The 26,130-nt window shown below is 40.2% G+C and overlaps 2 protein-coding genes across 3 annotated transcripts; both read right to left on the bottom strand.

The window, feature by feature from the left end:
• Window positions 1-496: 496 nt before the first annotated feature.
• szl (sizzled) lies at window positions 497-2,407 on the bottom strand. The gene is made up of 4 exons (XM_028586245.1): window positions 1,883-2,407; window positions 1,562-1,728; window positions 1,320-1,412; window positions 497-1,189 (listed from the first exon to the last, which is right to left on the bottom strand). The coding sequence occupies exons 1-4, from the start codon at window positions 2,161-2,163 to the stop codon at window positions 879-881; spliced, it is 852 nt and encodes a 283-aa protein (XP_028442046.1). The 5' UTR covers window positions 2,164-2,407; the 3' UTR covers window positions 497-878.
• Window positions 2,408-5,590: 3,183 nt separating this feature from the next.
• mov10l1 (Mov10 like RNA helicase 1) lies at window positions 5,591-20,552 on the bottom strand. 2 transcript variants are annotated; one of them, XM_028586355.1, is made up of 27 exons: window positions 20,365-20,552; window positions 19,889-20,010; window positions 19,551-19,738; window positions 19,049-19,208; window positions 18,626-18,744; window positions 18,198-18,385; window positions 17,722-17,862; window positions 16,354-16,671; window positions 15,946-16,143; window positions 15,570-15,684; window positions 14,991-15,168; window positions 14,810-14,880; window positions 14,617-14,708; window positions 14,450-14,505; window positions 13,299-13,387; window positions 13,144-13,216; window positions 12,880-13,061; window positions 12,363-12,509; window positions 11,940-12,061; window positions 11,739-11,838; window positions 11,059-11,205; window positions 9,265-9,438; window positions 8,953-9,102; window positions 8,597-8,704; window positions 7,155-7,295; window positions 6,949-7,040; window positions 5,591-5,869 (listed from the first exon to the last, which is right to left on the bottom strand). In XM_028586355.1, the coding sequence occupies exons 2-27, from the start codon at window positions 19,983-19,985 to the stop codon at window positions 5,842-5,844; spliced, it is 3,474 nt and encodes a 1,157-aa protein (XP_028442156.1). In that variant the 5' UTR covers window positions 19,986-20,010; window positions 20,365-20,552; the 3' UTR covers window positions 5,591-5,841. The 2 variants fall into 2 exon arrangements, with proteins under 2 accessions (XP_028442156.1, XP_028442158.1); XM_028586357.1 differs by having other exon boundaries at window positions 20,407-20,552.
• Window positions 20,553-26,130: the final 5,578 nt, after the last annotated feature.

The following is a 26,130-nucleotide window of genomic DNA, read 5'->3' as shown; positions in this document are numbered from 1 at the left end:
TTTACTTCTTATACAGAGCCACTTTCCACATATGATAATTTGTAAAGGCAAAGCACACAATTATATAGTCAAGATTTTAGGCAAAAGGGATACAAATCCACATTGAATTGAATGCTTGGATTTTTTTTTACATTGCATTGTACATCGTCTCTGAACCCATTTTAATACTTGCAATGAAAAGCAGTCCTGATACAATAATAGTGAACCAGTGCTCTCTGTCTCCATTAGTGTGCCACCTTGTGGAGAAATGAGTGATAAGGAAAGAGGGCAACCTTTTCATGACTCCTGCCCTTTGCCGTTCAACAAAATTGTTACGGTTAAACATTACACATACAATGGTATAGTTTTGCAGAACAAAAATTTTATTGTCATCTTTTTCCACATAACATACACATAAAAAAGATGTCATAAATACACCAATATCCTTATAGAAAATAGAATCTACAATCAATTTACATTAATTAATACTATGTACAGGTTTGAGTGCATTCTATTACTGTGTGCTGTCAAAGCAGTGGTGAGAAAGTGACCTGCTGAGGGAGGCAACGGTGTTGATGTCCAGCTCTGTTCTTAAATCCCTTCAGCTCACTTCACAAATTCTCACTGGATGTCATAAGTCCTCCTTGATTTGGTCTTAAATCATAATGTGTTTTAGGTGTGGAATCATATAAGTCTGATGCTTGTTTTATGTGAATTTTCTTATACTGCTGTCTTAACCAGAAGTCCCTTGTGAAAGAGATTCGGAATCTCAATGGGAATACTCCTGGTAAAATAAAGGTAAAGTAAATAAATAAAATAAAAACAAATTGTTCATATGTGAGTCTACACTTCAAACACAGATTCAGAGCCCCAGTTTTTACATCTAAGTATCAATCCATTCAACATCTGTAGTGCTTCCACTTGCGAGTGGCCACTGCAATGCTTGTGTCTTTTTTGTGCCAAGGGAAGAGACGGGTAAGAGCAAGGGTGCCATCACGCTGCACGGAACCAGTCAGCACATAAAGCTGTGACCGTCCGGGGCGCAAAAGCGCATTGGCACACTGAAGGTTGATGAGGAGCCACTGCTGGAGTAGGTGTTGTGTGTCATAGGGCAGGAGAGGTCCCTGGCGAATAAACTCAACACGGCCCTCCACATCAAACTCTGGCTCTCCCATGGGTAGGCGACGTCGGTGAAGTTTGGCAGTCACAGCTGTGAAGAAGAGAAAAAAAAACAATGAATCATCTGGTTCAGAAAATGACACACAATTGTGAAAAAAAAAATGCCTATACTGGATACACATCAACAAGCAACAGTGTATTGAAAAAATTCTGAAACGTACCAAAGTCATGCTGGCAAAAAGCATCCAGGACTGTTTTCATGGCAGGAGCTAAATCCACAGATGGACAGTTTTGGCAGGCAGGCTTGGGTAAATCTGTAATAACAAATTAAACATAATTTAACAAAACTGTAGGGCATATACAGTAATTATAGGAAATCTAAAAGAGAAAGCACTTGGTAGTCCATTCTGCCAATGGGATGACAAAGCAGTAAAGTTAAACAAAGTCTGTGGGCCGTGCATACCTTTTGCAATGTGGCCAAATTTTGCGTGAGGAGTAAGGCACATGTCTTCCTCGGTAGGAAAGCGGTCGCAATCAAGTTCCTCGGGCCATGGGTGACCCTGGCAGGCGAGCACAGGAGCACAGCTGTCCCTCACTGCCACACACAGACTACGGCATGGCTGAATAAAACTGAAAGAAGGAATGACAAGATGTTACACAATGAACGCAAAATGACTACAATAATGATAAAAACAAAAAGTCAATGTTATACACATTTGTATTTTGTTTAGTATATTTCACAGAAAACAGAGTCAAAATAACAAGAAATGTAAAATCTCCTTACGTGTCAAGACAGACGGGGGCAATGAGGGAGCAGAGGAAGGCTTGGGCTTGAGGGTGGCAGCCTGTCTGCAGCATGGGCCTCCAGTCCTCTGAACGTGGCACCACCTCACCTTCCAGGTTGCTGTGACCCAAGAAGTTAGGCAGCCGCATCTCAGAGTATCCAACATCCTTGCAGACTTTCATCTGGTTGGGGATAGCGACGCAACGAGTGGACTGACCCATGTCAAATGCCATTAAAGGACATGCCATAGCCAGAAGAGCCACGGTAAAGAACACAGCCATACTGAAGGGTTCACAAAATCCAGAGAGTCCACAGGGTAGATAGATGAGCTTTTACTGAGGTTGCTTGTTGTCAGAAGTGTCTTCTGTCCTTGAATGGCTTTGTAGCTGCTGCTGCTGCTTTTTTATATTCGCAGAAAGATCAGCCAGCCCCATCAGTCTGTAAGTCTGTTATCAACTACCTATCAAAGACGCAGAGACGATGTGTTTGGAGACAACAGCTTTTTTTGTGACGACTGCAGACAGAGGGTGGGTAATAAGCAGATGGAGGGTGTGTGTGAGGGGGAGAAGGGAGGGGGGACAATGGGCAATCACAACCCAGCTTTCACCGACTAAAGCCTAGTCACAGAATCTGCTCTGTTTGTTTAGGTCCAGGAGGTAGAAAAAAAAAAATGTGAACACCTCATTGAAGGAAACTTAAATTCTAACTCTTGGTGTTAAAAGCATACAAAATGTGGCCGACTAAAGTGCTGCTACTTGGCAGACAATTTTCACAGTGTTTGCAGTAGTGACTCAGTTACCTTAAAAGTCAATGTGTTATTTTGTCCACTCCCTATATTATATTTTGCTTTGAGAATATAAAATGATGCCACTTTGTTGCATTGGCTATGTAAAAAAAACAACCAAATCCCATAAAGAGTCTTTGCTCAGAGGCACACAATGCATCACTGAAAGTTCCTTTTGAAATAAAGGTGAGTTTTCTTTTGTAGACAGACAGGCAGTCTCCTTCATATTGCCAGTCTCTTTCATGTGTCCCTGCTTCCTAATTGGAGGGTTTCATCGGCACAGCCTCCAGTTCTCATTAGCAACGGAGCGTCTCTTTCGGCTCACCTGGCTTTGATCTCCCAATAACTCAAACTCAGAACCACATGCAAAATACTATTAGCCCACCTCTTTGGAGCATCAGTAGCAAAGAAATTATTGCATCATCAGCCACTGTACATGGAACTCAACACAAAATATGTGATATACATGCATTTCTTTCAGACAAGATATCAGTAACTTTCATTTGAATGGTACTAATTAACCAGAGCAACATGCAACATGTGCCATCAGGCAGACTCATCTGTCATAATATGCCAATATCCCATTCAAGACATCAGAGATCTCGTCTTGAGATGCAGACCAGGGGCACAGACATAAATGCTAATTTGTCTCGTTCTTTCTGTCTCGTGTATTCGAGCCACTTAATTTAACAATAGAACTACATTACATAATCTTAGTATTTGTTTGGATGTCGTCTGTCTCCAGATGTAGATGTATATCTGGGGCTGATGCCTCTGGGCGATTGGAGAACTTTCCCTCATGAATAAGAGGTCTCTATCCCACCATGGTCATTGTGTAGTCAGACATGCCAAAGCCCCATTCTAGACAGCCCAACTCTCATTTCTGTGCCTTTATACCAGCCCTGTCTGCAGCCAGCAAGAGCCCTCCGTCGGCCCCAGCCAAGCCAACTTTTACAGCCTGATCTGATGAGTAGAGGCTGGTTCCAGTTCGGGTAGACGAGTATAGCCCGTAAGAGAGGACTAACTGGGCAATTAGAGTCACAGACCAATTTAGGAGAACAATAGGTCCACACATTTAACAAGCTCCCCCTGCCAGGAGCCCAGCAGGGGTCTGTTGTTGGGCCTAATGGCTGCCCTGTAGACACTGTGTCTGTCTTGGTAATGTGTTGCCTCCCCCTGCCTCAGTTAATGAGAAGGTAATAAGAGTATGAGCTGGTGGGCACCTGTCTGTCAAACATATCTCACCACTAAGATAGATAGCTTAACTACTGAATCTTTCTATACACTGAGCCAGGACATAACTATACTTGTTTTTACAGGTTCAAAGTCAACATATTCACTGGATTTAGGCATTGGCTTCTTTGCTAGTGTACAACATCCTGCTCCTGGGCTATCTGACCAATTCAATATTTAAAATCACAACATTGTATTTCACCATACAAAAAAATTACTCTTCATAGTTTTTTGTACTTGGCAATTAAGTTCTTCTGATTCAGCACTACCAGAAGTTGCCCTAGGACCAGTACTAAAGTGGAAATCCACCCTAAAAAATGATTTATTGCCATCATATACACCTCTGTTTTAATATGTGAATTAGCATCCTAAGCCTGACTATGAACTTTCATAATTTTCTTGCTATACCCTGAACCAAAACATGACTTGTTGATGCTTCTCTCTAAAAGGTGCAAATATATTCACTGTATTTAGGAATCGCCTTTGCTAGTGCAAGACATCCTGCTCAAATCTATTTATATTTAGCAAAATAGCTTTCTGTGTTACAATCACAATAGGCTACTGTAACTGTTTCGCACCATGTAAACAAGACATTATCATTACAGCTCAGTTTTTTTGTGTAACATTTTCCTCTTCAAGTGAAAGTAGAGACACAAGACCATACATGTGGTGCCATCATTTAGAGAGAAATCTTGGTGCTGCTCCACTGATGGTAAATAACAAAAAGCTCTCTCTACCACAACAACACACCATGGTCATTTATCTGGGATGTGGGGGGATGTTAGGTCTACAGGTAGTGATTCTACATTAAAACAAAACTAATTTGAAAGCCAGTCACTAGTGGTGGCAACAGACCAACTTCAAACATGTCACAAGAAGACCCTGTCAACTCAAGTCTTCCTGCTCCGGTATCCAGCTAAGAAAGAGGTTTGTAGATGCTGGAGCCATCATCTAAAATCATTTGAGTAGCATACCATAAATTGTAGTTGGGGTATTTTTCCATCTACAGTACAGTCTCCATTGGCAGAGTGGGACATCAGAAGAGCCACCTGAGACATACATCAAAGACAGTCGTGTTTGGGAAGGAAAGGAGGGGGGACAGGGTGTCTGAGCTGGCCTGCCCTGCAACACAGTGAATGCAGATAAAAGCCGTCTCCTCCTTGCACATAAGAGACTCATTATCCTAAGAGATTGAACCCCCACCCATTTGCCTCTTTTCTCTTCCCCCTGTAGCCCCCCCACCCCAACCTTCTCCATCCTGCTGGGCTCCAGTAGGACTGACAGTCCCTGTGCAGACTGTCAGTAGCACTCAATTGTCACATTCAGTCTCTATGCCTTGTGGGCAGACGCTGCCACACCGAGAAGAGCAGCCAACTTGGCCCCAGAAACTAGACATCTGTGGATTAACTCCGTATGCTCCCCCAAAAAAAAAGTTAAAATGGTGACTAATTTTCCATTCTCAACAAAGAGCTGATACTGAAGCACTGTGAAATTGCTGCTGCGGTTAAAAATCAGGCCAAGGCCATTCAAATTCCTTCAGTAGCATTATTGTGACAGTCTTGGCAGATGAACACGGCATAACTGCTATGACGCAATTCACAATAATTTAGCCATAATCTGTGATAGTTAATTAATTGAAATATTTTATGCACAGTCAAGCATATCAAGTTAATAATCACAGGATACAGAAATAAGTATGCAGTACACGAGCATCATCTTTATTTCCACCCCCCAAATGGAACTGCATTTGGCTTTCACAGAAACAAGAAATTACTAATTCCGTTAACACTGATCAAGACAGCTACAGCTCACTTTGCAAACAGTCAAAAGAGAAACAAGCCAAGGATATATGAAGGGGGGGGAAAAAAAAAAACTCTTTGAACACGATAAGACAGTCAAGTTGACGAAGCTGACATACATCATCCATGATTACATCGTCCTCTTATGCAGTCCTTTGCTCTTCTGCAACTCTGTGGGAGAAATAAAAGAGGTGGGTTCATTATTGGCTACAAATGGATTAAAACAGGACCGTTAATGGTAGCAATGCCCCTTACGTGTACTATCGGTTCCATAAGAAAAGTATGCTAAATAAATTCTTGTGATGGAAATTTATTCTACTTTCCGAAAAATTCACACTAACCTATAGCAGATAAAGTTTGACCAAAACAAAAACATATTTACAGTTGGTATCAGTAGTGTTATGTTTAATTTATTGATATGACAAGTTGTCAATTGGATTACATGTCTAAAGAACAGGACCTGACTGCAAAACACCGGTGTGGCAGCAATGCAGAGGCATGCTTTCACCTGATATTCCAACAATATTTAATTATAATGACAATCATATACTCAGTGGGGCCACTTTATACGGGACACCTGTACAATCTATTGCAATTCAGCGGTGCCTTTAATTCTACGTTTAAAAGTCTGTAATGTTCAGGTTTTGGTGACACTGACAGAAATGTTTAAATTAAGTTTTATGTTTATTATGGAAGTCAGTTAAAAGGTGGTGTTATACTGGACTACATTACATGAATAGGTATTTCAACTTTTTTTTGTCCTTCCAAATGTCCATACACGAGGGGGGGGCAAAATGTTACATACACATCTGTATAATGCAGTCCAGTACAACATCATTACCATGACCTCAACGCTAAAACACATTTAGTAAACACTTCTATGACAGTGTCTAAATAACTGAACATTATAGGCATCATAAACGTAGACTTAATAGTGGAACTGAGTATTTTAAAAGGTCCCCTATTGCTACACAAACTCATGGGCAGTTCGGTGCTAGTGTTTTGTTTTTTGACCTTCATAGTGTTTAAGACTTTGTGGCAGCGATGTTTCCCGTTTACGGTTACGTTAATGGGATTTGCACGCTGCTATACGGATAGATGAGTCTGAGCTCCGGTTACATGATAAGAGTATTGATAAAGAACCGAACCGATTAGGAGCATGGATAAGAATAGTAGTTTTGATAAAATCCTAACGAGACCCACCCCTAATTAAGAATAAAGACTACATGATGGCTGAGAAGTTTACATACATCTGAGAGTCTCTGAGAGAGGGAGGGGGGTCACAGCCCAGATATGCCCCGTTGATGAAACAGTACTGCAGTAGAGCCCTGAAGCATGGATCCTGGGAAGATATTAAGACATTTAAAAGTACTTAAAAGGCTGGATGTATAACACCCTTGTATCATTAAAAACACATTCCAAAATAACTAGGGTCAAATTGTGTTTTGTCACTCACCCTGATGAGAATGTGGGGGTTTCCAACAATTAAGAGCAAGGCTTTGGGACGAGTGATGGCCACGTTGAAGCGCTTGGGGTTGGCCAGGAAGCCGAGCGCTTTCTGCAAATCGTCACTCTGTACTGATTCATTAGAGCGCACCTATATCATAAGAAAATGAAATGAACTGAGTAACTGCCAAAATATGGAATAAACTATGGGAAGGTTGTGATCAGTGGTGGAATGTAACCAAGTAAATTTACTCAAGTACTGTACTTAAGTACAAATTTGAGTTACTTTGCTTGACTTGAGTCCTTTCTTTTCATACCACTTTGCACTTTAACTCCACTACATTTCAGAGAGAAATATTGTACTTTTTACTACAGTAGATTTATTTGACAGCTTTTGTTACTAGTTACTTTACAAATTTTTTTTTTTTTTGCACACAAAAAACGCTTAGTTGATTGACAGAACTGTTTTCATGGTTTACAGTTTCTAAAATGTGAGGATTTTTCTGCATTTAGAACTTTTAATACTCAGAGTACATTTTCCTAATGATACTTACGTACTTTTACTTAAGTAAAAATTTCAACTTGTAACAGTATTTTTACAGTGTGGTATTAGTACTTTTACTTAACTAAAATGATCCAAATGCTTCTTCCACCACTGGTTGGGATTGCTGTTTGTATTCTACAGACTAATAATTTTAAATGGATGAAATCATCTGCTTTTCAGTTAAAGAAAAACCAACACGTTATCGTAAAAATGCAACAGTTTTCGGTATATTTCACATCATAGTGCATTGCCCAGTCTTAGTGATTGATACATTTTAAGTAACCAAAGCATCCTAATCACTACCTACTTCTACACTCTAGTTGCAAGCTAAAGAGAAAATGGCCAGTAAGGTTTAAAGAAGATTTATGTAGACTTCTCTCTCATCATGTAAAAGTGGCAAATGGTAAACTTATAATATTTAATCAATGTTTTTGGTGTGGTACAAAGTGTGCTGCTTTTTCCAAGATTTTGTTTTTAGCAAGCCAACATTTATATTCATTTCTCATGAATAGATTATTTTAAACTGAAGAAAAACAAAAATGCTTGGATGAAATGTTAATGTACAGTATGTGAACATTTTGCTCACACATTTGGCTTAATGCTACTTTTGACTGATATGTAGTACAAAAGAAATCTTCACTCTGCAGCAAATTTATCAGGATCTCAGAAACTGCAACACCTACATCAACCAAATTTGGCAGAGGTAGATACACCCAACAAAAACTACACTAACCGACCACATGGTGGTGCTAAAAAAATATTTTTAAAAATTGGTCAGTAAGTGCTGAACAAGTCCTTAGATCACAACACAGATGCCCCACCACTGTCACACATATAAGTTTTCTCCTCCACAATTGGCATATGTCTGGACTGAGCCGGAAAATATTCTGACATTTGTTTTTTCCTACCGTAGACATGATGATGACCAGGAACTCTTGTCCTTGGAACTCCTCCACAGAGCCCACTTTGATGTCAGACAGGCCTACCTTACCCAGCAGCACTCGAATCTTCTCACACTTGAGAGTAATAAGAAAACAAGGGCACTACTGGGTTAGCATATGCAAAGCAACTTAAAAAATGTGAGGCCATTCAAGCTACCTTGGAGTTCAATGTGAAATGACACTGAAATAGCTTTTCTCCCACTCTACTAAGAAGGAAAAAGAAAATAGATCGCACTCATGCAACTAAAGTGCTTTAAAGCTTTGATTTGAAACTTGACCAAAAAGCACAATACACATTTCACAGCTGAACTGTGCAGTCTCACTTGTTTCCTGTAGGGGGCAATGATGCCAATGTCAGATGCGTCCACAGGGTTGTAGAGCTTCTTGGCCAGCTGGCAGCAGTAAAGCATGGCCTGTACAGCCTCCACTGGGTTAAACCATGATGGGTTGTTACCTTCCCTCATTTCTGTGCCCTAGGGAAGAGCAAAGTCTCTGGAATAAATGTGGGAGCTGAATATCCCAGTTACTTGAATAACCAAACAAAGACTAGACTTTTAGATGTACGTAATAAACTGGTAACTCAATGTAGATGCATATACTCTTAAACATTCTTCATAAGTTTAAAGACCACTTACCCTTACTCCATGGAAGAGGAGTGGGAAGCCTTTTTTGGGCAGGGTTTTCCACTGGCAGAGAGAGTCTACTATGGCCCGTGGTGCTTTAAAACACAATTCGCTTTTGTAGAAGAGCTTGGAGGGCAGCGTGAGCAAGGCATCATGAGAACGGTAGTTGTAGATCAGCTTAGTCACCTGTAGTAGTGAAAGTCCAGCTTTACATACATAGATAAATACATACATACATACATACATACATACATACATACATGGGCTGTCCTTGACTAAAGAAATTCTTAGTCGACTAACACACGATTTTGTTGACTAATCGATTAGTTGATTTAATTGACAGAGCTGTGCGCTTTGAGAGGTGGTTAAGACTAGAAAAGCACAATATAAATGTAGTTAATTAACCATCTGTAAAACTGAGTTTCTCCACAATTAATCCTGCAAAAGCACCACTTTAAATCTTGTGTTTACCATAAATGTGCTCAGAAGTTTCTTGGAAATAAGTAATTAAGCATGAATAAGCATAACAAATGACTAATCAACTAAAGAAATCTTAGTCGACTGAGACCAAAACGACCGATTAGTCGACTAATTGACTAAGAGGTGGCAGCCCTAATACATACATACATACTTTCGGTACAGGGCTTCCGTTCCGAATACAATCTTTTGTGTGCGGAACATAGGTCAATTTTCGTGTTTCCACACGAACATATTAAGTGGCGGAAGTCTCCGCGTTCAGCACAAATCCCGCCCTGCAGCTGATTCTAAAATTTTCATTACTCATGTCAATATGTCAATCACTGTACAGCTTGCCTACACCAAACACTGATCTCTAAACCTACCCGCCGTCACTGTAACCTAAACCAATGAAATCAACTGCAGGGCGGGATTTCCGCTGAAGTGGTTTGGGGGAAAAAATAAAAATCACACAGCGTGCTGTACAACAACCCGACAACAACACATACGGCACGCTTTAGCCCAGCCTCTCGCTAGCTAGCGTCATGGCCAATGCAGACAAGCCCATAGACAGTATGGACAAGACGGCGCCTGAAGAGCCAGCCATATCAGGTCTCCTGTTTGGGAACACTTCGGTTTCCCAGTGAAATACGTCAACGGACAGACTAGTCGATAAGACGAAAGCAGTGTGCCGACATTGCTCAGTAATGATCGGGTATGTTTTTTAATGCTGCACTTTAGACTGTGGAAAAGTTCTTAAAAATCTGAGCAGGTCTAAAAACTGAAACCGTTGATTCTGGACTTTACACGTTTGAAAAGTTATATATATTTGTTTAATATGAGCAGGCCTACAAGCTGGGATTGGTAATGCTGCACTGTAATCCATAGTTATTTATTTATATTTTTCATTATATTTTATTTTGCGATATTGGTTTGAGACAGAGTATTTTATTTAGTGGAGAACTTTGCAGCAGTACTTTATTTCTTATTCTTTTTTATTTTATTTATTATATTTTATTAAAAAGTGTAAACAAATTGTTAAAAATAAGTTTATAGTAATATACAACCTGCAGTTTAATGTTTGCATTTCTTTCTCTTACTGTACCGAAAATGAACCACACACACACACACACACACACACACACACACACACACACACACACACACACACACACACACACACACACACACACACACACACACACACACACACACACACAAAATATATGCTAGCTACACACGTCACATCCTTTGCGTAGCATGTGAAACTTTTTTATTATGTTCATTAATATCAATGTGGTCCTTGCGACCAAACACCACCTTAAAACTTTGTGTGCGCAGTGCACCTACCAGATTAGGGTTGTATCCCCAGTCATGTCTGGAGTACAGTTGGTTGGCCATCAGCCTCTCCAACAAAGACACCCCCAGGCCAAAGGCAGCAGCCAGCTTGGACTTCACTATTGGACCCAACTGACATGGGTCTCCGGCCAACACTATCTAAGCAGGTGAGAGAAAAAAGTAATTATTAATCAAAAAAGCTTAGACATGTTTTCAATAATAAGTAAGCCTCATTTAATAAGGCTCATTTTCTTTTCTAAATCGTTTTTTCCCTAAGTAAAAGAATTGATTTACTAGAATTACCGCCTTGCTGTTGTTTGACTCCACTAACCAGTCAAGCTGCAGTTTACATCCATATCTGTCCACTTGTATATGTAGTCAAGACTTTGAAGAATATTTTTTGGCAAAACATGGATGCTTCACACACATCTTCAACCCAGCAGCACAAACTATCTATACAATCACCTCAGCTTCATGGTGGACACCCAAGATTAGTGTCACCAATTCAGTATTGGACAAATTGTCTCCCCTTATGTTCCTGAGTTATGGGGTTGAATGATAGCCAGAAAAGTGCTTTTGCAAAACAGGCGTCCCTGAGATATCGCAATAATATGACCTTGACATTTGAACTACAAAATCGAATCAGTTAATCCTGGAGTCCATGTAGTCAGTGAGTGTGCATTTGTGCTGACCTGTCCATCTTTCTCTGATACAAAACTTATGGGGATCAGGGACTCTGGTTCTGTGGCCTGGCCGGCTTCATCCAGAAACACATGGGTAAAATGTCCCACTCTGAGGAAAAACAAATCCACAGTAAGTGAACTGAGAAAGTAGGAGATAGAAGTGAAAAAAAAAGCTGTATACAACTATCCCAACTACAGCCCAGGCCTTACTGTAGTCCTATATTATGGAACATGGCAGCACTGGAGCAGGTGCTGACCACAATCCTGTGAAAAGAAGCATGACGGATGTCCTCTCCTGCCCTCGAGTACAGTCTCAGCACTTCAGGGATGGACTAAGAAAAAAAATGTAACATCAACATGGCATGCAACTTTTAGATAATAAAAATAAAATAAAAGCAATGTGCTAAAAAGAGATGCAGACAGAGCATGTTATCACAACCTTATCTATTATTTAAAAAGGGTTACTGATAAGCGTACCGCCCAACCTGGTGGTAAATGTAGATGGCATCTGTACAGACCATACTGTATACGCAGAAGCATGCATATTTTCCCTTTCATCATACACATTTTAAATTAGGTGTGTGTTGCCAAAGGAACTGCAGTGAATCCCTTTTCCCTGATGATGTTAAGTACCTCTTCCTGCCTACAAGATGCGTTGACACGGGCCATACTTGCAGCATGCAGGAAACCACTGTCATGTAGGCGGACACAGATGAGGTCAGCAGCACTGTTGGAAGGAGTGCATACGAGGATCCGACTACTGGGCAGAAAGTGGTAAACCTGGAGGTGGAAATACTTTAAGTCACACAAGCAGGGAACCAGAAGGGGAGTAAGTTTGACAGGCATCAAATACTCACACTCACTATTGCAGCTGTAAGTTGTTGAGAAGTTTGCCATCAATACCAGTGTGAACACAACATTTTCAATCTTCCTTGTCCACATTATAACATTAGACCATCAACTTGAACAGGTGGAAAATGTGGACACCACAGGATAAATTCCAAAAATAAAAATGAATGCGGGCAGGGTCTGAGGCACTACTTCAATACATCAAAGCTATATCTCGTTGGATGCATTTGTTTAAGAATACATTGCGTTATTGGTCAAATACATTTAGGGACTTTCAATTCTAGTGTTTGTGGGTATGTACCTGTAGTATGGCCTCTATGAGGGTGATGGTCTTTCCAGTGCCTGGAGGTCCAAACAGCACATAAGGAATGGGACGACACTCTCCTGCCATGATCCTCTTCACTGCCTCTCTCTGAGGGGGGTTCAGGTCTGGGTTAAAGAATTTCCCTGGGCTGGGGATGGGTTTGGATGCCAGTCTACCATCTAGAAGCGATTACACATATTTCATTTGTGCTCTCAATGTCTTCTGATATGTGGCAAAGCTTGTACCAAATCAAATCTGTACCTTTAGTCTGTGTGGCCTTTGACTTCATGTCGATGGAAATGCTTGACAACTTTCCATTTTCCATGGCTGGAGTCTGTTGTTCAGATACAATAACACTTAATCAAAACTTAATGACTTAATGTCTTTTTTGTCCTTCCCCCCCCCTTCTCTTTTACCTTATTGTCCTCTTTATTTTGGTCTGGCTCCTCCACCCACTTTCCTGTCCACTGAGGGGTTTGAACAGTCACTGTCGAGGGGAAGAGAACTGCACAACAATGTGAAAATGACAGCAAATTAAATCTTACTGGACTACTTTTAAAATGAACCGTCATGAAAGCTTGTGTGAAGTATAAAACAAGACTTCTTAAACTTGTAAATATTCAAATCATGATAAGGTCTATTAAACTGTAGAAATACAGATATGTGATGTCATTTTTGGTTGTCAAAAAGATTCTAAGCGCCTGAGCAAGCAGACACTGCTGGGAAAAAAATATTTTGAATTCATCCCTTGGGCAATTCTGTTTTCTCTTTCTCTCACTAAGGCAAAAAAGAGGAGAGGTGAGGTATAAAACGGCACCCTCTGGAGCCAAGCTTTTTCCAATGTGAAAGCGGCTCAGGAAATTACTTTAGTTCTGTGTTTGCAGTGGAACATTTTTTCATCCTCATGAATGTCAGCTCGATACTTGCTTCTAAAGACATCTTATATTGTATCTTCCTAAGAGCCCTGTATAATGCATTTAATTTTATGTAACTGTGGATTTCCACCAGATGCGGAACGGCTCCGAAACAGCGGCGGAGGCATTAGGTTTCCATTAAAGTCAGTGTGAATATTTCCACTGGCTGCAGAATGGCTGCGTTCTGACTGCGTCCAAGCTTCGGCGATCCGCAGCAGATACGCAGAGCTTCTATTTTTGCCGAACGCCGGAGAGCTCCGCAGCAATTCAGCACACGTTAAGATAGTGCGGAACAGGAAGTCGAGCACAGAAGCAAAATAAAACATCCGGTTAATTTTCTAAATAAAATACACTGTGCTCACGGCAGATCATATTTCCCTGCACTACACCTTGAAAACACAGCACAGAGCCGTTTCCCCTCTACTCCTCTGGATGAAAACTAACTGTTGTTGGTTTTGTGGTTCTATTCTACCTGAATTCGTGACTACAGCTGTCGGTCATGTCCGCAGCCGTGCCGCAACAAATCGGGACCTGGTGGGTATTGACGGACGGCGGCGCATGCAGCAGACACGCAGCGGAGCCGGTCAGCAGCAGTTATGCATCTGGTGGAAATGAGTAAGACTTAAAGCGATTCAAATAAAACCTTAACTTACTCTCCACAAACTGTTTTGTCTGTTCAAGTGCGTTGTGACACCGCCTCATGGTCAATCTGGTAATACAAGCAGTCAAAATACTCGTATTACAATGACGACGCATTATTTCCGGATGAAATATGACTGCATTGCGTTTAAGAAATCGAAAACATAATCTCTTTTCTAACCGGTTATAGGAGAAATCAACATCAAGTGGCTCTCCGAGGTAGCTGCGCTGAAACTCTGCATTCACTCTCAAACTCACAGTCTCGTCATTGATCTGGGAGTCAAAACAGAGTTGTTTTTTTTAGATTAAATCTAAAGAAAGAGAAGATTATGCAGAACATAAAAAATGCTTCAGAGTATCAAATATCTCCGTACCTCTGTGACATAACTAACATACTCCATTACCACACCTGCACTCTGGGGTTTCTTCAAAACTATTCTGTCGCCTGCAGAGAAAACTAGTCAAAACCCTTCTTGTGTTGCACAAAAAAATTCAAAACATGAACCGTTGCAATAATTCAACAATGATGAAGAAGGACACCTAAGGCTTCCTCACCTATACTGAGACTGGGTCTGCCGTCGGCCAACCCAAGGACCTCTAGGTGCAGGTAGACAGCCCCTTTCGTGAGAAGGGCACCTTCAATTGAAAATTCTTTAATTTCCCTCTCTGCATTCAGCTCTTCCAGCCAGAGAAGGATTGAGAAACGCGAACGCATGTTGGATGGTGACAGCTCCTGAGCGAACAGGCACAGCAGGAGAAGGATAATGTGATATTTCAGTTGATCTCTGAGGGCAAATATGGTATATTTTATTTCCCTTACCATAGGAACCAAAACACGCAACAGAAGCCACTGAGTCAATTATATGGCACTCTGTCTCCTCTAAAATAAACTCTTTTAATATCATACATCGCTCCGCTCGTGAAATTAAGAGGCCCAGATGTTCACTCCTTGTGCTGATTCAGAAGGCATGTATTCATAAAGAAAATCAATATTGGTAGCCTTCATTACCCAAAGTACTTTAATGCACCATTACACTAATTTATTGTGCAGGTAGCCACAATCCAACTCTTAATTTGCAACTTCCGTTACCTCATTCTACATGACCAGCTAAAATTCATCACAGGCATGCTCACCTCTCCTAGGCAGGGCTGAACTACCAGCACGTCTCTCTGTGCCTCCACACAGTCTCTGAGAGCCTGGGGCAATGGGAAGTTAGGTAGGAAGGTTGGCAGCCGCCGCTTGGTAAGCCTGCAGGTGCAAAAGTCAATCTCAAACAAGAGGTGACAAAAAAAAAAAAAAAAAACATTTTTGTCTCTCTTTTTTGGAAGCTTGCTGCATGCAAAAAGTGCAAATATTTATTACGATCAACCCACATATAACCATTATATATTAGCATTCCTAAGCACATATACTAAGTGGCAAATTATCTGAGTAGCTTAGATAGGTAGGCAATTCATTTCAAGCTTGGTCCTCTTCCTCAGGCGGCAGCAGAATCAGTTGTGTTGATACCTTGGTACGTCTTTTGGAGCAGATACAGTGATCACTTGAGTAGGCATTGTTGAGACCAGACTTGCATCTCTGGGACTGTAGGGCTCAGAGGGCTGCAGCAGGTTCTCCTCTTTACTGCCGACTGTGACCTCCAGGCGCCTCCCGATGGTGAAAGAGGAGAAATGCAGCAACAGCAGCTCAGCACAGCTTCCCATGCTCCTGAGGAGTTTCCCCACATGAGACTTAGTTGTACAGACAACCTAGTAACAAGAGCCCCACAGATCCACTTGACACTTGAAAAAAATAAGAGCTTGTTATATGGCAAAACAGCATGCCCAGATATAGTCAAAATTCCATTCTACATTTATCTTGTTGATCCACTACTCTTCTTTCGGTTTCTGTTATCTGTAGTGTTTCAAAATAACTTACTTTGCTTGGCAGGCTACTACAATTGAGAACCTCTCTCCTGGTGAAATGTCCATCTCTCTTTCCTCCCTCCTTACACCGGGGGAATGGGTAATTTCCTTCTGCACTTCACCATTTTCTTTGTCTACCTCTTTTGCATCACTGACTTGCTTTTCTGCAGACTCCGAGCAGATTTTAGACTCCGAGCAGTTTTCTTGCAAAGGCTGTCTTTTGTGTCTTAGTGGTGTGAAGCCTTTGACAGCAACCAGGGTGAACTGTTCCTCTGAGTCCCAGCCAGCAAAGTCACAGCACTTCAGCCTGTGGGTCTCTGAACCTTTATTTCTGTGTTGAGAGAAAGATCAAGATGATAAAATAATGCATTGTGCTACAGGTGGAAAGTCATTTGCTCTGTAACATATTTAAAAGATATTAGTAATCTCATTTTATCTCAGATTTGAGAGGTTTGTACCAAAAGACCTATGCTCTCAAGAGTTTTAATGAAGCTTGCAAAGATAAACTAGAATTATCACCTCGCGGTTATATGCTTCTGCCAACCAGTCAAGTTGCAGTTTACATCCATGTTTGTCCAGACTATCATTTATTTACTGAAGACTTTGAAGGAATAAAAAAAAGGTATTAATTATATATTTTTTGAGTTATCACTATATTGACATGTATGATTCCATTAAATAATTTCCAATGAGAAGCATGCAGTCTTCCCTTAGAGACCATTTATAAAGACGAGTACAGAGGACTGATAAAGAACTTCAACAATCACCTGAAGCTCAATATCAGCAAAACCAATGAGCTTGTGGTGAACTGCTGCAAAGAAGCTACGAATCCTGAAATGTGGATGCTTCACAAACATCTTAGACCCGACAGAACAAAAGATCTATACAATCACTAGTTCCAAGGTGGGCACCCAAGATTAGAGTCACCAATTCAGTATCCGACCAAATGTCTCCCCTACTGTTGCTGAGTTATGATGTTGAATAATGGCAAGAAATGATGATATCACAGTGAAGTTCACCTTTGACTTTTTGGATATAAAATGTCATGCAAAATGCATATGAATTTTTGAGTTGTGGCCAAAAATGTGTTTTGTGAGGTCACAGTGCCCTTTGACCACCAAATTCTAATAAGTGCATCAAGTGGATCTTTGTGCCAAATTCTAAAGAAATCCCCTCGAGGCGTTCCTGAGATATCTTGTTCACAAGAATGGGAGGGACAAAATTTGGCCCCGGCTATCGCCGGCACGGAGCCAAATGTTCTTGGACAATAACCAATGCTAATCGTAAGAACTATAGGTATATTTTACAGAGTTTTGCTACTAGTGCTTTAATTTAGTTTTACTCTGAATGTGAATATTTTCTTTCTTCTTTGGTCACTCACTGTATCCAGAGCACCAGTTCTCGTTTCTCCCCAATCATCAGATCCTCAAACTGGCCATAGACTGTTACATCCAGCCCCCCTTTGTTTTCCAAAATGCTCTGGAGTTCAGCCTCTGGAAGACATGTAGCAGAAGAATTCCCACTGCAACAATAATTAAGGGGGAAAAAAGCCATCAAAATACTGATCTGTATCACCAACATTTTTACAAATATGGAAAACCACTACACTTCTGATGATAAAGAAACTTCATTTATTAAGCTAAAATAGTGAAAACAAATATCAGGTTCGCAAATGAGGATTTGCTTCTTTGTCATATATCACAATAAACTGAATACCTCTGAGTTTTGGACCTTTGGTCAGACTAAACAAGACATTTGAAGACATCGCCTTGGAAAAAAAAAAAACTTAAATTTTTTTCCTTTTACATTTGAGAGAAAAAAGTTTGTTGTAGCCCTATAAAGATACAAGTCCAATACCTTTGAAGGCAGGGTGCCATGCACAGGGCCCTCCAACAGTAGAGGGACTGACTACTCTCCACCATTACCAGGTTGACCAAGTGCCCTGGCAAAGGCTGGTAGTGGGCAGGCAGCAGCAGAGAATCCAGGCTGAAGAACACATCGTCCTCAACCACTCCAATATTACCATACACACTGGTCACACGCACCTGGAGATAGCAGATCATTCAGAGGAGGGGAATGAAATAAGTCATTATATTTATCACCAAACAAGGATGTAATATTACTCAACTGGATTAGACAGACATGAATGAGCTTTTAAGCATTGGCACGTTATCAAAATTAAGTGGAATGCCTTTTACAAATACAACTGAAGTACTAAAAAAAAAAAAAAGGACTAAATTGATTAATGAGTGGATATAGCCAAAGACTTTCAATGATGCAATCACCTTGTCTAGGCGGCAGTAGCGTAAAGGAGCCACAGAATGAGCCTGGGTGGTCCACTGTGATCCACTAAGATTGATAAAATATTTAGCTTGGACCCAGTCTCCTTTCATTGGCTCATAACCTGACAAAAAGGAGAGAAAATAGACAAAGTGTGCCAACAAGCAGGAAAGTTGACATCAGCCTTTAGCCAAGTGCTAATAAATGTTAGTGTGGCTGTGAGTTTGACTAACCTACTCTCAAGTTTGAGAGCTAACTAAACAAAAACATGATGGCTGTTAAATCTGTAAAATGTCTACTTCTGCCTAAAATGCTGGACAGTTCTGGGACTGAAAGACCAGCGTGGGTGTAAAAAACAGAATATGTTTATGCAAAGCATCATGGGGTCAAGACCATATTAGCGAGTAAAATACAGTAAGTATCGATACCTTCCCATAGACTGTAGCGTGGGAAGTACGTGGTCTGGTTTATGTAGCCACCATCTTTTTCAAATGAAGTGACTGTGCCAATGAGAGGCCGCAGCTGCATACTGTCCGCTTCTATTGAGGTTTTTCCTCCATCCTCCCAAGCATCTGCATTCTTCTCCACCTAAATGACAGGATTATATGGTGCATCATGATGGCCCTTTTTCCTGACAGATTCACTGTAAGCCGAGGGAACAATAAACAAGTATTGCTTAAATTCACACATTTCTTCAGTCACCTCTCAGACTATGCCAACTCTTATATCATATTAGAGGAGCAACGCATCAATCAACAAAAGAGATGCATAAAACATTTGGATTCTGATATTTGAGTTGATGAATATGGAGCACATGTATGACATATTATTAAGTCCTATTTCACCAAATGCCAAAACACAACTTAACTGAAACAAGGTACATTTAAAATTGTAGGTTGTTTGCATACTCATGCCGGCCATGATTCTCACCCTTAAAGCTTTCCATCCACCTTGGGCACCATCTCGTACTGCTATGCAGTTTACAACGTCTCCTTCTTTCAAAGGTACCCCGCCCAACACCTCTCCACTAGTGAAGTAGATTGCATCGTCTATCATGGCATAGTCAAGGCACAGCTGAGTTACCACACTGCCCCGCAGGTGGCGAATGTCCTCCATGCCTAACAAGCAAAATACAGGTGGACCAAAAACGACATGGCATCAATGCTGTTGGATGTGTTGCCATTGTAGTGTTTTAAACACCAAACAATACAGAATAATGAAGTAAAGTTGATCTAGCTAGCTATACTTGGTGGGATTGTTGCATGTACCTGGTGTACCAGAGAAAATGCCTTCTCCATCCACCTCTACCGTCCTCCACAATGGAGAAATCAGCTTAGATAGCATACACCGCACAGCAGTAAGCATATCTGCAAAATGGTAGCTGAAGTAGCTAGAAAACGGAATCATGTTAGCAGGTAGCAGGATTTTTTAACATCACAAACATGGGTCACATTTTGTATTGCTTTTGGCACCAACGTTACTTTGCTGGCTAACACGTCCGGGAACCGTTTTTAAAAATAGATTGTCATCTATCCAAATAACCAAGTTCGTCAGCTAACCTAATCCTAGGTAATTAACATTAGCTCACACCAAGTTAGCTAGAAAAGATGCTATTTTTCCAAAGCTAATGTTAACTTAAAGTTACTTGAGCTATAGCGCACGATTCGGCGTGTAGCTAGATGAAAGTAATTGAGGACATTATATAAGAACAAGGGATAGGTGATGTTATTTTTTTTATAATTACCGTTCTCAACACAAATATTAACTAAACAAACGTTAACATTACAATTCACGTGTTGGAAGGGAGACTTCTTCACTTTTTCTTCTTCTTTGTTTTTTTTGTGGGGGATTCAACCCGGCCCGGATGCAAAGCACTTGATAGGTACGCGTACGTACGTGCGCGGGAGCGCTGGGTCAAACGCGGTCAACATTATCTTAATACATCCATGGGTCAATCATTCATGTCTACGACGAGGGGAGGTGCTAAGAAAAAAATGGTGAACCTACCAGATATATGTTCACTGTCAAGCCAGCCAGGTCGCACTGAGAGGCAACAAAAACCCTACCTAAAGCCATTTAATGACCCTTTGGACCCTAATGTTAGTTCATTTAAATTTAAAATGTAAATGGAAAGTTGTCTGCTTTTGTTGTGTTTTCAGTTAAAGCTTAATAGAAGGCAGTAGCCTAATAAAGATTAATTTACCTAAAAAAAATTGAGGAAAGGGACGTTTTTCTCACCACCTGAGGTTTCTTCCTAAAATGAGTTTTTCCTCGCCACTGTCGCACTAAATGCTTGCCCTTGAGCAAGAGGGAATTACTGGAATTGTTGTGTCTTTGTAAATAGAGTGTGGTCTAGACCTACTCTATCTGCAAAGTGTCCTGAGATAACTCTTGTCATGATTTGATACTATAAATAAAATTGAATTGAATTGAATTGAATTGAATTGAATTGAATTGAATTGAATTGAATTAAAATGTCTAACATGTATGCTAGAATCTAAGTTATTTAATCCATTGCCTAACGTTACCCTCCACAGATGTTTGACATTTTATTCAGTGAGATGACAGTGTTGCAAGTTGTTAACAGATGGCTAACTCTACTGAGTAGGCCTATGTCACCACTGATGAATAGAGAATCCACTGTAAACTCATTTGCACTCACAACATTTACTGAATGCAATGCAGTATGAAAATAATCACAAATCCAGCCTGCATTGTAGACACATTTAAGCATTAAAGCACCATCTCTTTACTTACCAACTGTCTCATTCATCTCTCTCCTCTTGCAAATGGAGGATTTCATCTGGAAGGAAAACACTGTACTCTTTTTCAGCAACACCCACTGCACATCACTCTCAATGCCATCACATTCACACCTGCGATCTGCCAGCGTGTCGTCTGTGCTTTACTGAATCTATAACAAACTGTACTGATGACATAGTGTGACATGTCCCCCTGTCATTATCCTCCTCTCCAGCAAGTATTATAGCAAACATTATTTCAGTGTAAGATGGACCTTTTTAATAGTGTTACTGCCGAGTGTGTTCCTTACAGCCTTCACTCACTTATGTCTTAGTATTAAAACCATTTTTCACTTTAGATTATCACTGTGTGCATACCAAGTTGTCAAATATGTAGGTTGTTTTGTCTTTGTAACGACAATTGCCCAAGGGATTCTGAATATCGATGGATAAATCTGTTAAGTGTTTTAACTTAAGACTGGAGATTTATGTCGGGCAGTGCTGCCAAGGTGTAACACATCACAGACTATAAACTTTAAATATTGTTTCTCCTGGCAGCCCTTCTTCTGTATGCTGTTAAGAGCTGTTATAACGTATGTCTTATAAAACTTGTTTAGATCAATATTAGGGATGTTGGCATGCACTGTGAAAGTGTCTCTATATTAAAGTGATGGTTCACATGGCATTATTAGTGTGATAATGTACAAGATCCATTAGCGCCTGCACTAAGCTATTCAGCTAATAACGCTAACTCTCAGAGTAAGCCCTGACTGCAGTATGCAGATGAACTCTCCCAATATTCAACCCAGGTGAAAAAAGCTTCTGGGGGGTTGTTTGGCTCAAGGTCATGGTGCAAAGGACCCTAGGGTGAAATTACTCCGAACCATCACTTTAAGTTTCATAGCAAGCATATAGTGTAGGCTACGCATAGACTCTGTCACTCTCGTGAAATGGAATGGAATTTGGTACCTTCTTGCATTAACTAACTCACATTTCTAACATGTTTGAACTTTCCACCAACACCACGCTGTCTCCCTTTCAATTGCTAGGGCTCAATATGTGTAGTCCTACTGCGTAGCCTACCTTCAAAGTATTGATGGATTCACAATGATATCAAGTTATCGCAACAGTGCCAATATAACATTCTCTGAAAATCAATACCATATGCGGCGGGTGAGGTGGAGGTTTGGGTAGGCTAATGTGGGAGGGAGGTAGATAGCCGCCTATATGATCCGTGGTAAAACCGGTTAAACCAGAGACAGTTTAGAAAGGATCTTTGGTAAAACCGCTCTGAGGACGCGCTCATTGCCGCTAACGTTGCATGACGACCTTATATTTTGATCTGACAGTTGTTTAGAGATTGCTGAATTAATGGCCATCTGAAAAAGAAAACACGGATTTCAACTTCTGAACCGAGACAGCATTGCACCTCTTATCTTTTTATAGCCTAATCGAATACATACACAGTCAATGGCAACGGCCAACAGGATGCCGTTGTGCTCTGCACTGAATCACTGCAAGGCTCATGGGACTGTGTTCTGAACAGTTCATGTCTTTGTCGAAGTATGTTTTAATGTTTTGGGTGTGCATTTATGTTACCTGGGTTTTAGTATTGTGGGGTTGATTTAGTGTTCAGGTTTATCTACATGTATTGGTGTAACCATGACCGAGACTTGGGTAGGGATTGATGGCTTCTGGGCAGTGTAGGCGCATTTTTATAGCACCAAGGATAGCACTCTGCCTGCATTTGTAGGATGTAAATATTTAGGAATGTATGACCCTACATTACCCTCCCCCCCTGATCATAACTCGTCATTCCCTCCTTTCCAGTGTTTCAAACAAAGCATTCATAAATATCAAAATTTATTTTGATGCCCAGTTACATTAACAGCTTGACAGTTTTTTAATATGACATGACACGAGTGAATAATCAAAATGTGTCAATTATTTTTACATTTTACAATTTCATCATTAATATTAATCATGTAAAAAAACAATATGTTTAACGGTCATTATGGTGTACTTGCATTAATGTGAATAATAGACTAATAATAATAGACCTTACTTGACTACCCATCAGCATAAAATGTGTTGAATAATTATCTCAGGAGGTCCATTAAGTAGCTGTTCTGTAGAGTTCAATTGTATCCCACAGTCTTCTGAAGTTATTAAACGTGTATTGTTATTTTACAATTATAACTGCTCGAATTCTCATGCAACAATACCTTTCACAAAAGTTAAATGTTCATTGTGATCTGTTATCTGTCTTGTGCAAATCAAATATCTGAAGGGTATGTAGGATTTTTAGTTAATGGATTTGCAAAAAGAAGTAAAACACGCAAAAACACTGATATGGTCTATATGGCACACCATGTGCTGTATGTTTGCAGCTGTTCCCAAAAAGCATTTTTATGAAGGTGGTTTAAAATGGTGTGCCTTCAGGAGACTGTGGCATGTGATAGCACATTAACATTGCAAGTTTATATATGAACCATTAAAACCGTTTCCACGGGTGTTGCCTAGAATCATACACTAGTTTTTATGAGCACAAAGGGCAGTCATGCTTTTATGTTTGATTGCTGAATGAAAACGGTTTATACAGTGAATCAACAACCAGGCTCTATTTGTGGATCATGTCATATATTTTCGGTCACTCTAAATGTTTTCTTATTGTCTGACTTTGTCATGACAATTTTTGTTTTGTACTGTCAATGCAGTAGCTCAGTCTGTATAGGGGACTTGGCTTGAGAACCGGAGAAGAGGGTGGCCAGTTCAAGTCCAGGTTGGATCAAAGTCATGGAGTGTGTGGACAGGTAGCTGGAGAGGTGCCAGTTAACCTCCTGGGCACCGCCGAGGTGCCCTTGAGCAAGGCACTGAACCCCTAACTGATTGGAGTGACGCGATCATGTGCGCGTGTGTAATGATAAATAACAAAAGAGTGAAAAAATGTAATTCCCCCAAGAGAGATTAATAAAGTTCTTCTTCCTCGTGACAATGATGTGACCCTACTTTCACCACAAGAGGGCAGTGGCGGCACTCTTTGTACACAAAAACAACTACCGTCTTTGCTGCAGAGTGCAAATGAGGCCAAGGGAGGAATCAGATCAGATACTAATCTTCGAGTCGGTGTTGCTATAACTGGACACTCTACTTGCCCTGTTTAATGACAACAAATGGCACGAATGCTCAAAAATTATGCCAGCTATTCTGAAGACCATTGGGAAAACAGATTCCCTCCTTAAACATAAAGTGTTTGACATGAGCCTAGACTTCCCCTATATATCTGTAATACACAAGCATATGAACAAGTACCTATACAGTCAATTCAATCTGATTGTTGGACAGAGTTTGGCCAGGGTGTCAGTAGTTATTTAAAGAAGAGTTGGCTTCCTGCCCATATTACTAAGAATACGCATGTCAACATAAAAAAGTTTACAGACATTTTGGAATTTATACAAAATTAAACTAGTAAACTAAATATGTTCACATGTTGATGACATCTATTCAAAAAAGCACAGCCCACATAAAAACATGGGATTCATTTGATAATCCCTTCTGAGATCTGTCTCCATTCTCTTTCATTATGGAAACCAGATGCAAATACCGTATGAATTCATTTGGAATTATGAATGTATATAAAACACAGGAGAAGTGCAGGAACATTACATTGACAAACAGAGCCAATGTTTTTTGGTGTCTGTTATTCATTATAAAGGAATGAATGCACAACATTGCACTGTATAGCATAAAATACCTAAAAAGCATTTCATAATGTGTATATTTGACATATTTTTGTTTCACGGTGCTTTGAGTTTTCTTTTCCTTTCCAATTGACCAAACTGCTGGTAAACTTTCTATATAACTGTAATACAGCAGCTGTTTTTTTAGACAGGAAGCAGATTTTTTTCTGAAGATCAGTATGCAACTATTCTGATAACAATCCAGTTAGTGATATCATGATAACTGCCAAATCCTATATTACATTAGATGTCATTTTGCTGACGCTTTTATCCAAAGCGACTTACAATTGCTATACACGAGAGGCCGCACACCTCTGGAGCAACTACAGGTGAAGTGTCTTGCTCAGGGACACATTGGTTGATGTATTGGAGTGGGAATCAAACCCTCCTTGCGCCAACATATTATCTAGAGCAGTCAGATCGCACACACTTCACCCTTCAGTTGTTTTTACCTATATTTTTTTTAAATCTGCATGCTTGATCCAGATCTGAACTGAAAGAAACACAGTGACAAGAATGGGAAATATGTAAAATATTTCTTTTTCTAAACCCTGGGCTAGATCCCTAGTCAAGGTAAGACATTTCTGTGTGGAGTTTGCATGTTATATATAAACTTTATTGCAGACACAGGTCCATATAACACATAATACAATATACATAGTAGTATATGTATGTTAGTTAGGTTGAACCATGATAGAAAGGTTTAAATGCACAGTCTCATTACAGTGTGCTGTGCAAACATGTATGTGACAATAAATGATAAACTAAAACTTGACCCTCACCTGCATATGGATCTGCACCAAAAATAAACAATTTGTTGCATTGTTTGTTACATAACCTTCCATGTGTTACTTTTTAACATTTTGCAAACAATTTTAAAAATGAAATAAATTACAAATGGTTAAGACTAATCACACAACTCTAATACAAAAGACACGAGTGGAATACTGAAGAGTGGCCTTACGAATATTGTAAATTGCTGTTAAAGATGTTACATTAGTAAATATGTCAGAGGATCATATGCTCAGT

Source organism: Perca flavescens, chromosome 8 (genome assembly GCF_004354835.1).
Source record: "Perca flavescens isolate YP-PL-M2 chromosome 8, PFLA_1.0, whole genome shotgun sequence".
In the NCBI taxonomy this organism is placed as follows: Eukaryota; Metazoa; Chordata; class Actinopteri; order Perciformes; family Percidae; genus Perca; species Perca flavescens.
Note: the sequence above shows the minus strand (reverse complement) of the source record. Positions and strands in the feature narration are given on the sequence as shown.